We start from the raw sequence: 13,404 nt of genomic DNA on the forward strand, positions 1-13,404 counted from the left end.
TTTTGCTACTCGCTTATTCGTACATCAAACCACTTGAAGTTTATTGACAAAATTTTGCAAACGACAGAGACAACCATCAACGGAGCTCGATGATTGACTGGCAACTGGGTTGGTTTCTTGTGTTTTGTATTTTCCGGGGTCTTATTCGATAATCTTTACTTGCGCTGGGCAATATTGATACATGGTTACTTGACTTAAGCAGAAATCATTTAATGTACGTCAAATGTAAAATACAACATACATCTTACTTGTATAATAATACTAAAAATTATGTAATTGTGTTATCCGTACAATATGCTCGCAAGTCTGTATATTTGTGTATGGTGTTGTTTATAGGTTTCTGGAAACTTACAGCTTGCCCTTAGTTCCTAAGACAATACAATTGGAAACGTTTAAATGCTTAGGGGTTTGTTTTGCTGTTGTTTTGGTTTTCTCTTACTAAACTATGACAACGTGTTAAAATACGTGTTACTTTAAAGTATTTGTATCTCGAATCTGTAGCTGATTAGGGGTTTTATTTGATTGGTTTATCAGTGTCCGAATGCACAATTTGTCGGTTTTAAGGAAGAGTGTAGTATTGTGTATTGTTTCTAAAATAAATACATTAAATGCATTGAATAACTCCCAACTCTGTGCTCTGCTCTTTTCTAAATTAAAATGGCAGTTTTGGTGTTTTGGATCATATTTTCTTTACCGCGATTTTGATTTCCGGGAAGTTTACAGATTCCATAAAGTTTTTGATCGGTTAATATTTATGTAGTTGTTTGCTAGATATTGATTTCTTTTCATTTCATTTTGTTTTGTTTTCCCTTTTGGGTATGTCTCGCCTGCTCTGAGTGTGTGCATAATAAAATTATGAGATTCCTTAAAGCTTCTGCGGCCGTGCGACCCGGCGAATGGCCAACTTCTTCAAGGGACTCATCAGATCCGACGCCTGTCGCTCGGCCCTCTGGCCCAGAGTCTCCGGACTCCAGGGTTCATTAAATGCTTCGGCTGGGACAATCCCCGCCGCATTCGTCCGTCACATCGTGCTCGTCTTTTGGCAACATTTTTTAACGTAACTATAAATGGGTGTTTGAGAATTTTCGTATTTGCTTTCTTGCTTCGGCCCGCACTTAATATTAACTATGCGTTCGTTATTCTCCAGCTTCCAGGTCAATGGCAGATCTCCTGGCCGGGCCAAAGTGATAACACACGTGATGCTACGATACTACTTAATTAAATTATATAATTTCAGTTATTTTTTTGTATAGGCCTTTAACTAAAAGTACAGTCTCAGTAGGGGGTATATATGGGAAAAGGGGGCCGTGGGCGTGTGGGTTCAAAATAAAATCATCCATGTTGCCACCTCTCGAACAAACCGCCTCCGTCCGTCTAATCTTGCTCGGAGGCACCCGGATAGTAGTAGGGCGGCGGACGCTCGTACTCCGAGGAAGGCGGCGCAGCTGGTGGATTGTGGTATCGTGGTGGCTCGTGGTCCCAGTGCCTGTGGATTGCAATTAAATCGAATTAGTCCATGCGAAATATGCAGGGCGTATTAAATATTTATAGTGCGAACACTCACGCACAACACAGAAAAGAAACAGAAACACAGGAGGGCGCAGTAGCTGCGATTAATCAGATTAGTTGGTCAACATAGATCGAAACCCGATACGGAGTTAGTGGCACTTGGTCATGAAAAAGCGGGCATTTACCAGCGGGAGGCCATCGGTGGGCTTACTGGGAGGATAAGCTTTGAGTAATGAGCTGGGGGCTTGTCTGCTAAGAGATGGTGTCCAGAAGTGTCTTTAACTTCGGAGCAGCAATGTCGCAAGCTTATCCAATAAGCAATATGAATTCAATACACAAACATTTAAATGTTCACCGACTTGAGACTGAGTGCTTGCAGAATAGAATTAAAAGTTTTTAAGGAAATAAACTGTTTACTGAAGCGTTTTAAGAAATGAACGCAAATGCGTAGAGGTTTGTTTACTACATTCAGCAAGTCGGAAAAAACGAACAAATTAATATGTAATATTAAATAAAGTTTAGATCGCAAAGAGAAAACAGAGGGAAATAAGCAAATTTTTGATTGGGGTCTTCAGTCTCTTCACAAACAGTCGGAAATGTACTCGAATCGAGGCTGTCGGGGAAGCACACCGATCCAGTCTTTCAAAAGGCACATTACCGAGCAGAAACCAAAACCGCTTAGCATTCGGGCCATGCCTAAAAGAAACCATCTGCCGCCAATGCCTTTGGCCGAGTGCCATTGGTCACACCTTTAGCGCTAAATTAAACAAAATTAAAAATTAGCGTTATATAGCGATTTAGCAGCGGTCTAGACAATCAAGGGAAACTGGATATCGATGCGGTCAAGCTAATTATTTGTCAATACTAGGCAGCTGCAAGGCATTAACTATTGTAAAATTATACTGGGGGATTTGCTAAAGATTTTCGTAATAATCAAATATTTTTTACATTATATATTACTTATACCAATTATCATGATAGGAAAGTCTATTAGCAAGAGCTTAAAAGCAGGAGAGGGATTCGCTGGGTGGTGGAGGAGTATCACTTACGTTGGCGCCATGTCGTTGTAACGCATGCTGCTGCTGCCAGGAGCTCCATCGCCTCCGCCGCCACCACGGTCTCCGCCAGAGCGGTTGCCCCGCGAAACGCTGGGCGAGGCGTCCTCGAAGTAATCCTGCTGCTCACGTCGCCGCTCGTAGGCCTTGCGACGCTTCTTGGGAACGCTGCAAGAGGAGATGCAATGGGACAGTAGGACTTTAGAGAAAGTGCTAGCCAGAAAAGAGAGAGGTGACTGGATGATAGCTTACTTAGCCAATGGTACATGTTCACGATCACGTTCACTATAAGCATCGTACAGATAGTCGCTTCTGTGGGCGGCATGATTCGGGGTTAGCGGTGAAATGAGAAGAATGTGGACGGCTTAGTTATGGTGCAAACTCTGAATTTTTTTTTTCGGTACATGCATACATTTATAAAACAAATACTAAAAGTTTATTTGGTAAAATGGAATCCAACCCAAGGTGTTAGTCTGTCTTGCTTTTGCTGGCGGAGAGATCACGATCTGACTTCTTTAAGGTCACCTCAATCTCGTCCCAGGAAACTGCACGTGCTTCGTCAGCTTGGATTGCATCTTCACCACCGTCACCGCGGGTGGGTGCCCCCGAGGGGCAGCCGCAATAAGCCTGCTGCCCGCCGGAGCAGGTGACTATAGGCGGTGGCACATACGGAGCACCCGTGCAAATGGGACAGCTTTGGGTTAGGCGGTTTAGCGGGGATGCCTGAAAGCTATTAGTAGTTCAAAGAAGTTAACTCACCCCCCCTCGACCACTCCAGCGGCTCCTACGGTAGCCAGGTAAGGATAGATTTTCTTGTAGAGGCACATCAGGCGGTGGGCCACGAACAGGATGGGCAGGAAGAGCAGGGCGCACAGCAGTATGCCTACCCAGAATCCATTCTGCAAAAATGATTTGCATTAAATTTGGAACCTTTTCATTGTTAAGAACTTATAACTCACAATGGGATCCACGATACGGTGGCAAATCAAATCGACTCCACGATAATATATATACGACAGGGGTGCACAATGACCCACACTTTCGTTGGCCTCCTTTATAATCATATCTATGTAGTCGTCTATCATCTGGTCAATGGACTTTGTTAGATTGCCTCCTAGGGCGTTGATGTAGTCCTTGCCGCGCGTTTGGATGAACTGTTCAGAGTTGACGGCCGTGGCAGTGAGAATTTTGATTGTATTGGTAAAGTCGTGGTTCTCGTACGAAATTAACTCGTCGATCTTCTTTAGATTGGCCTTCATCTTCTCTACGATGCTCGTAAGCTTCGGTACGAAATTGCGATAGAAGGCCTTGGTATTGAGGCCCTCATTCCAAAATGACACCTTGGCCCAGCCGTATGCCGGGTACTCCAGATCGTTGGATAGCTTGTACAGCTGCTCGGACAGGGCGTTCAGGTTCATGGGCGTGAACTGGGTGCACAGGCTTGGCATGTACAGGGAGCTATGGTACTTCGCAAGCTTGCTCTCGCCCGCTGTGTTTAACTCGTCACGTTCTTCCTTCGTCAGGAGTACCACGGTGGACAGATCCTCGTCGAAGACCTTGATCGAATCTGTATTGTCCTGTGAGTGTGACATAACCTTTATGCGAGACAGATCGTTAATGTCATATATGTTATGCTGACGCATCATCTCGAAAATGGTCTGATTGGCGTGGCAAGCCCTGATTGCACTCGACATTTTTAGTGGTTGCACCGCTTCCTTGTTAGTTTCAGATGGTGGCAAATAGTGATTCAGATCTATAGACGCGTCCAGTTGCCGGAACAATGTGTTGTTCTCCTGATCTCTCAGTGGTGCACAGGCACCCTGGTAGGTTACCATGCCCAGCATAAAGTAGAAAAGTCCAACCAGTGCGATGAAGGAGAAAACGCAGAATATCAGCAGTATGGCTCTAAAAGAGTAAGCATAATAATGAATCAATAAGCTGAACTGAATACGGTTAAAACTACTCACAGAAGCAGGCAGGTGGCTCCGGTGGACTTGCTGCAGCATTCATCACCATATCCAGTTCGTCGGCGCCCAAAGCAACCGCACAGTAGAGCAAAGATCAAAATAAAAAGTACCTAATTTAAGGGAATACGTTAGTTAAGACTTCTGATTGGAATCTGTAAGATCCGCCTTACCAGAAGGATAAGCAAGCACACAATCAGGCTGACAACGTTTCTATCATGGCCAAACCGCTCGTAGACGTCCTCAAATGACTTGGTCGAGTGCAGAGTTTTTAAATGGATATCACTTAGTACTCCCTCCACAATGTTGCGCACACTAGTCGCCTGTTCTCGGAAGATCGTCCTGCCCTTTGTTAAGTCCCGCATCATGGGAGGTACCACGAAAGACAGTTGCGTCTTCACCTTGTCGCTAACCTTTTTCAGACGCGAGAGTCCCCGTTGAGGTATAGCGTAATACTCATTTGCAACTATATTCTCCATTCCCTCTACAAATTCTTTGGTGTTCGGGAGCTAGAATAAGATGGGGTTAATAATTTAGTGGTTACAAATTGAGATCCAGTCATACGTTGTCGAAGTGCAGGCACTGCGAGGAATCAATATGTTCGATATTGCTGCTAATCAGGAACTTCTGGCACATCTGCAGTTGACAGAGATTGGCTACTGCGAAGTTGACATCTCGTTTAATGCCACGGACGCCTGAAGTTAAATGAGACGTTTTGTTATTTACTGCGGTTTGTTTGACTTTTTTAAAAGTCCTTACCATCTCTTAATTGGGAGCCATAGAAGCGCAGATCCTTCTCCATCTTTTCCACTTGCCTCATCAGCTCCAGAGCCTCGGGCATGTTCTCCAAAACCCGCTCCATTTCTGCCAAGGAATTACTCTCCGATGTGTCGGAGAGATCCAAAAATATGTGCCGGTGAGCGTCTAAAAAAGATCATTAATGTTAAATAGCTAATCAAAGGATTGATATCCATTATTGTATTTACGGGTTAATTGATCGAGCACATGAGTCTCCATCTCTTCGTAGTTGTACATCATCAGATGGTAAACGTGATCGGCTACATCCTTCAAATAAGTGCAAGTGTCCTCGCTGCCGCGCTTCATTGTCTCGGAAGTCTCGGCAAAGCCGCTGTCAATCATTTTGTTGGTCACAAAGGCGATAATGATGCCAAAGCTGCAGAAGACAGATCATTTCAAATATGGCTTTTCTTTGTTAAGTGCCTTCACTTACATCAGTCCGATGATGAGGATCAACAGACAGATGCCACAACAGAAGCGCCGCTGAGCATCCTGTTTGCTGGTACACGGAGGACATCCCTGACGACATCGTCGGCAGCAACAGAAACAGCAATAGCAAACGCTGTGGTGAACAAATATTGGTTATCTACGTTAATGGAATCAACGTTCTTAAGACTCACGCAATGAACGGTATGACTATAATGAGCACCACGAGAATAAAAACCCAGATGAGAACCATCCAATAATGGGCCAATAGATCCCGCCAGTCGTTCTCCTCCACCTTGGGACCCAAGCTCAAAGTGTCCGAATTCTTTACCACAATGTAACCTGCAATATTAAGAGAAGTAAGTGTTCTATCCTTTATTTATCCAATGTGCACGTCACTCACCCTCCGGAATGGGTTCATCCCTATAAAGAACCTTGTCATATAGAAAGTGTGTAAAATTGAAAATGGGGTTCATAGCCGACGTGGGAGGTGGTGGTGCCTTTGTGTAGTTGGTCGTCGGCCGGTATACGGTGTACTCGACTGGTGGCCAATGGGGCTGGCCAAGCTGTTCGTGCGTGGTGCCATGGCCCACATATCCCTTGCGCCAGCTCCCGGGCTCTGCATCAGCCTGGGCGGTTGTGGGCCTGATCAGCGTGGCCAATGCGAAGCCGAATATGGCTACACTTAATCCACATATGGCCAAATAGGCTATCTGTCGCCTACGACGCTGCCGTCTTTTCCGGGATCGCATGGACTTCGACTTGACCGCGGCCAGAGGCTCGACTGTGGCAGCTACTTCGCCCATGGTCGACTGCTTTTCAAAAGACTTCCTGTCTCGGAGAAGCTTCCTCAAACTGACTAACGTGATGAGCTGCTGCTCTTAATCGTGTTCCCTTCGGTGTAGTAGCCCACACCCATTTCACACGTCAGTGGCCTGCAATCAGAAAAATGGATTTCAAGATTAATTACGGAGTTTAGTTTTCAGATAGAGCCAGTTGTTATTGTCAGCCACTCATATGATGATCTCAGCCTTAAGCGCTATCCTGTAAGTTTACCTTCTTAAGTGACACCCATCGACTTAATCTTTAATCTAAATTTCTTTCCTTTTTTAAATGGAAATGGGTGAGACAAAGAAAGAGCTGAATGAATTAGACTATTCGAGGACAGAGCAGAGCTCACACCCTAATGTGGCAGTAGCATGTCCTCGTCCAATAAGAAATGCTTGGCCGGGGCAATAAAATATATTTGTTTCTTGGTGTGTCCAGGAAAATGGGGCATAATCCCATCACAGGCATTGGATAGGATTGGTTCCACATTGCAACGCGCACACAAACACACACCCAGAGCCAATCTCACATCCACTTGACATCAATTAAGGTCAATAAAAGCCGAGAAGATGACAATGGGCTGAGGCATTTGCTGCCCAAGAATGCAAGCCACTGGCGATACAAAGGACTGAGCTTCGGCTTTGGCACATTGCCCACCGTTGGCAGGTGTTATCTCTCTGTCGGGGAGGTGAAAGTCCCTTTGGCGTCGACCAGCTATGCTCGGAAGCATTGCGTGCGTCGCCTTGCATTACCCAACTATCAAATTACTAGCTTGAAGAAATATTCTAAATAAGCAAAAAATTTGCAATATTTGGAATGGCAAATTAAAAACAAAACAAAAAACGTACATGCCCCGAGTGAGGCTCGAACTCACGACCTTAAGATTATGAGACTTACGCGCTGCCAACTGCGCCATCGAGGCATGAACACGTTGCCGGCCAAAAGCAAACTTGTGCCAAAGGTTCCTACGTCTGCGAGTCCTAACCGCATAAATAAATATATTTACGTATGTTTTGTAGGTACATTTGTTGGAAGGAATGAAGTGTCTGTGCGACGTGTTTGTTTAAAATTATTAGATAAGGAACTTTGTAGTCTATTCTTATCGATGTCGAATCTGAAGCGTTATCTTGTTGACGCCACTCGAAAAGTGTATAAATGTGTAAATCACATTAAAAATGAACACATTTGATTTTGTAAAGCACAGGTAATTAATCAATATTTGATGTCTATAATGTCTCAATTAAATGTACACTTTTAAATGTACTTGCATTAACATTTTATCATCGCGGGAAATGTTGCAATACTTTATTACTCAAATGCAAGTCACATCCTCACCATTTATATGATCGTTTTAAGAACTTTATAAAACCCATAAAAAGTACTTCGAATTTTGGAATAAAAATATTGGAGTACTTAAGCACACACAACAATATTGGTCGGCAAGGGCACTTTATGATTTGCGTTTATAATTTACAATTTTTTTATACTAGGAATTTGCTGACGGAGCTTGCATTATCCGATCGCACTGCCTACTCACTATCAACTTTGCTCATATTTCCAGCATAGCTCCAAGAATACGAATGAGTGTGCTCATTTGATACCCGCCACTGGCAACTGTAAATTTATGGCCATCGAGGCGAGCAACAGAGCAACAAGCAGCAGTTACACTCATCGACTGTCTTTGCACCACAACAGCCATAGACGGACAAAGAAATCGACAAGTTTATTGAACTCTGTGGGCGAGTGGACAAGGGAAGCGGCCAAGGGTCTGCCCCTCGGCTCGGTGGCTTTCCATGGCATTATGCTTTATAGCCTAGCCCTTGCGCCCTGGCCCCGTTGTGCCGCCAAACAGCGACAGAATGTAGTGTCGCAACACTATACGTATTTATATACACATTCGGAGCACTGCAATGCCGCCTGCTTATCTCGAGGTTGCCCCTCTTTTCTTTACGAGCATACCCTGCTTACTTTCCGGAAAGAGCTGGATTACCAGACGTGTTGGTGGCTGTGTAAAAATAGACGTTTCTGCGGACTGCACCTGCTGACAGGGTCTTAATGGCTGTCCAAAACAAGCGAACGACGAGTGTTTGGTGTCGATTGCGTATACGCCGCGTTGTCTGGCTGAGAACAAACTAAAGGCGCTGGAAAACCGATGCTCCATTTGCTGCGTTGGCACCGCTACTGTGCAGAAAATTCTCTATACCCCCATGGTGGGGCAGCCTTTGAACGGCCTTGACACGCGCTACGCTGCGGGCTGCGAACCAGAAGCTGCTCCTGCCCGAAGTTTGCTGCCATTCCCCTACTCGAAAATCTCACTTAGAAGGGAGCTCGCAGGACAATCGCAGATGCTGAGTACCAAGCATAGCCAGAGGTCGCGTCTCCCAGCAATTTAGAGAAAACAAAACAATTTGCAGCCTCGGCTTTGCGGGAGGACATCATGGCCATCAGGAACATGCGCAGTGCGAGGCTGCAAGGATGCTGCACTCCCTCGAACAGTGGGCGGAACAGGCAAACGCTCGGCAAGGCCACACGCAAAATGCCCTTAATTCCGGTTGGAGTTCAGTTTTACACAGCGGAAAATGCACATAATAAACCACACTGTATATATAGAATGTTTAAATATATGTACAAACAAATATCGACCACAATAAACTTACAAAAAAAAAGGATGCAATTTCATGGACAGCTGCTTTAAGTAAATACGATAGCTTTCACATTTGCATTTGTTTAAACATTTGTTTGTATAACTGGTTTTCTATAGAATCGAAGAAATTATAAAAACACATTCTAAATAATAATCATTTAATATGAAAAATACCAAACTTTCCGGAATATAAAAACCCTGCTATGGCATGCAGGAGGTAAACACCTAAATTAAATGAAAAATTCATAGTGGGCATACCGACGGCATACAATAGAATTTTTATTATTATTTGGAAAATGGCTATAACGCCAATGCGAAGTAATGCTAATAATCGGGTAATAAAATGTACACAATTCTCGGAATTTGGGATCCAAATCTTATAAATTGCCAACAACACGAGTCGTAAAGTTTTTTTTTAAATGATCTAGACTTTTGAAAGTAACAAGATCCAGACACAACTCTAATAAACTTGCTAGATTAATCAACTTTACTGTCTATTTACAAATAACAATACAACCAGGGCGATAAAAGGTATACAATTCGCAATCTGTTAATTTACAGAACAAACTCTGAAGTAGAACGAATCAAAATAAACCAGATTGTTCAAGCTTTAACGAGCTGTTACGAATTCAATATACCCATTGTCGTCAGTAGGTATTTGATATCGCAATACAATTTCCCTTTTAGGTAACATGAGTCAACAACAGATCACAACAAAGGCAACAATCCATTTCATGCAATTGAATGGCTTGTCTGTTCCAAGCCAGCTGATTGAATCCAACTGGTTTTTGCGCCAACGAGAGAAAGTTGACAAAGTTAAACAAACAAACTTATTTGGCGATACCCGTATTGGGTCACAGGCACGGACCAATAGAACGAGTGGCCACTGTATCTGCGGAAACGCCAAGTGCAAGGTACTTCAAAATCCGCTGGCGGCTAAATCAGCAAAAAGTGGAATCCGAACACGATAAACTTAATGACGGTACCTGAGCGTCGGTTGCTTATGGCTTGTATAAACAAAAGAATTAAATACAAAGTTAAGGTTGCATTAATAACAACAATTCCCCCCAACCCATCCATACAGAGCCACAATCAATGCCAGTCCCGAAGAAAAATGGCTGAGTGGTAAATAAATATTTGAAAGAAATCCCATGAACGTAAATCGTCTGCAGTTATTATTGGAATGTATACTAGAATAAATAGGTTTTATGACGACCAAGACAGCAATGACCACTGCTGATAACTTGGAATAATAAGTGGTCTAGCAGTTGTCAAATTGAAAACGATTTCTTATAATGTCACAGTTGAACATATTCCTGCAATTATCAAGTAATGCTGTTCTCAAGAACTCCGAGAGTTCTACTAAATGGATGCCAATAAGATTGTTTTATATAGACCATTTAAAAAGTATATAGCAGCACTGAACTTTCCTGATTTACGAGGAAAGAGTCTGCATCAGAGATATCCAACGATGGCACAATGACCCAGAGTCATCTTCAAATTCTAAGTGGGATGTGTGTGATTAATCAGTTTATAAATATAAACTTTTTCCCAGAAAAGTGCAGCTAACTTTGCGACCGAATTGAGAACACACACTTTGCAGCATCTACATCTTTTCATTTCGGACCGCCTCCGCCAAGTGACATCCACATCGAATTTGGAACAGCCGGCGGGGAGGCGGAGTCCATGGACGGCGGTTCGAGGCGAAAGACATCGCAAGAGAACAGGTTGCCCTGCCGATGGAGTGAAGTCGTGCCAAAGCAAAAACTCGTTTCTCGTGACTGACTCACTCCCCGATAAAAAGCGCAGAAATGGGCTAATCACACAAGCAGATACAAAGTAAACTTCTTTAGATGAAAACTGAACTGAACTGAACGAATTCAAACAAAGGAAGTCGGAGAAAAGGGGCGGAAATGAACTGAAAAGTTATAAAAAAAAGGTGCAGACGATCGAGAAGTAGGAAGAAACGGAAGCCATGTACACTGAGAAACAAAAGATGCTCACGTGCTCGCAGATGCATTATATCATCTTTATACTGGAAGTTGAGTCAGCTTCTTTGCTCAGCGAATCTGATATGAAGGTTGGCAAATTTGTTGCCAGCTTATCCAATCGCTTATCATATTGTAAACGTTGGATGAACTTGTCTTCATTTTCCGTTTGTCTTCGGATTTCGAAGGCAGACCAGCGTCATAAGTTCTCCATTTGCGTTTGGAGTATTTGATTAATGATTCTGAACTCTGCGCTTATCTCGGAGTTTTCATATAGATAAATACTGGTACAGTGTTTATTCTTATGTTTATAACTTTCAGCTGGGATTTAGCATTCTACATATCTTGTTTATTAGTGCTATTTGAACAAGTGGCTTTATATTTAATTATTTATAATCAGACTTGTCATTCTGAAAACGTTATCGTATTTGAATTTGAGAATATTTTAGAATTTTTTTTTAGAATCATCATGATTGGTTTGCTTTAAATTTTTTTCTAACTTTATTCGCTTAGTGTTGAAAGTCATCTGAGCTTTTTATTTATTTTGTTTATTTTTTTCTCGGCTCTAATTCGGGTTCATATTTCGAATGAAATCTACAAATGCTTCCCCTTTTATTAGATTATAATTCTGCCTATTCAAGCTAAAACTATAACGTGGGGCTTTTTTTCCGAGTTCTGCAAAGTGTGTGGCTGGGTAATGATAGAATAGACCCCGAAACTCTATAAATAAATTCCGCTCGGCTGGGTGTCGTTTCCACCACACGCACTTGCGTATCTCAGGTCAGGGATGTGTGGCACATATCTACAGCGATATATATATAGTGTATATACATCTGCGGGTGCGTGTCTGCGGGAGTTCCTTTTTTTAGTGTTTTGTTGGGATGGAGCAATTAGTGCAGTGCCGCGTATTAATTATGCACACCGCCAGGTGGGAATTCTGGGCGAGAAGGGTGGGTGGAGCATAAATTTCGAGACAGGAAGGGCGCTATACCCACTAATTCGACACCGCAAATTGAATAACTCGCTTCTCGGGCTGGGTAAATTGAAATAAACAGCATAAATGAGCCGACGGACACTCACCAACATCGACAACCGCCGCCTAAGCCAATTAAGCTGGCTGTTGGACTCGGGCTCGTGAAAGATGATGATGATGCGACGGGGCGTCCAAATCCAATTAGCCGTAGGATCCAGCGATCGGTGGCAGTTTCAGACTTCCAGGCTCGTATCCCCCAACGGATGCTGGAAGGGAAGCGGAGGATTACGTCGCCGGACTTTCAATAAAACACCCAATTTGGACAGCTAAGAGTGCAGTTCAACTTTTAAAAATGACTTGGGCTTCGTTTTACAAAACTAATGGTTGTCCGTGTTTTCGAGATAAATCGTGTAAAATTCCAATCGAATTTCGGGTAATATTAACAGATAAATCAAAACCGATGGGAAAGTTCGTTGAACAAAGAAAAAACAACAAAATTAAGGTCGCTGGTGCAACGAGGATTCCCCACTTTTCCAGCTTCCAGTGGCCCTTTTGGCCTAATTTGAGTTCTTGGTAGCAAGTTCCATGGAAAACATGGATATTTATTAAACCCTAGTAATTCTCTTTAAGCGATTTCAAAACGAGCACGCACACACATGTTGTACATATACATATATATATATATATTTAGTTGGCGTTGTTTTTGTATGTATCACTGCACTGCACCGCCCTTTCGAAACATTTTGCTCTTTGTTTGCCAGTTACACCTGTCGTTTGTTGTGATTTTCACTCGCTTTTCATATTTTCCCGTGGCAGTAGGCGTGGCCAATCGGATTTCAGTCACGCGAAGGCACGCTCCATTCAGACTAGATCTGCCACGGATGTTCACCTTTTCTATTCCAAATTTATCCGATCGAAAAACTTCGCATTTCAAAGAGTTCTGGACCAGTGTGACCGTGCGCGGAACTAGGGAATACCCGTTCGTGGCTTAGATAAATGCGCAAAAATACGCCGAAATTAAATACTGAATGCATGCCGGAAAACAGACGGAGCCCTGGAAGAATACTACAAAAAACCTTTAACCGGAGACACAAATTATAACCGGAAGTTTAAATTCAAATTATTTTGTAATGCAACACAATACACAAGAACTATAGAAATGAAGTTTCTTTTTTTAGCCACAGTTTTTCACTTTGACCTTTAATTACCCACCAGACAA

The 13,404-nt window shown here is 43.0% G+C and overlaps 1 protein-coding gene and 1 non-coding gene across 6 annotated transcripts; both read right to left on the bottom strand.

The window, feature by feature from the left end:
- Nucleotides 1-20: 20 nt before the first annotated feature.
- LOC6610559 (prominin-like protein) lies at nucleotides 21-13,156 on the bottom strand. Of its 5 annotated transcripts, none has more exons than XM_032717747.1 (15): nucleotides 13,075-13,155; nucleotides 12,293-12,451; nucleotides 6,156-6,687; nucleotides 5,947-6,094; nucleotides 5,760-5,888; nucleotides 5,515-5,702; nucleotides 5,288-5,452; nucleotides 5,093-5,223; nucleotides 4,702-5,037; nucleotides 4,532-4,641; nucleotides 3,524-4,469; nucleotides 3,324-3,463; nucleotides 2,817-2,876; nucleotides 2,559-2,732; nucleotides 21-1,486 (listed from the first exon to the last, which is right to left on the bottom strand). In XM_032717747.1, the coding sequence occupies exons 3-15, from the start codon at nucleotides 6,556-6,558 to the stop codon at nucleotides 1,375-1,377; spliced, it is 3,042 nt and encodes a 1,013-aa protein (XP_032573638.1). In that variant the 5' UTR covers nucleotides 6,559-6,687; nucleotides 12,293-12,451; nucleotides 13,075-13,155; the 3' UTR covers nucleotides 21-1,374. The 5 variants fall into 5 exon arrangements, with proteins under 5 accessions (XP_032573638.1, XP_032573639.1, XP_032573640.1 ...); XM_032717748.1 differs by lacking the exon at nucleotides 13,075-13,155 and adding an exon at nucleotides 12,953-13,059; XM_032717749.1 differs by lacking the exon at nucleotides 2,817-2,876.
- Trnam-cau lies at nucleotides 7,430-7,502 on the bottom strand. Its single transcript has one exon. It is a non-coding gene; the product is annotated as a tRNA-Met (tRNA).
- Nucleotides 13,157-13,404: the final 248 nt, after the last annotated feature.

This window comes from Drosophila sechellia, chromosome 3L (genome assembly GCF_004382195.2).
Source record: "Drosophila sechellia strain sech25 chromosome 3L, ASM438219v1, whole genome shotgun sequence".
Taxonomy (NCBI): Eukaryota; Metazoa; Arthropoda; class Insecta; order Diptera; family Drosophilidae; genus Drosophila; species Drosophila sechellia.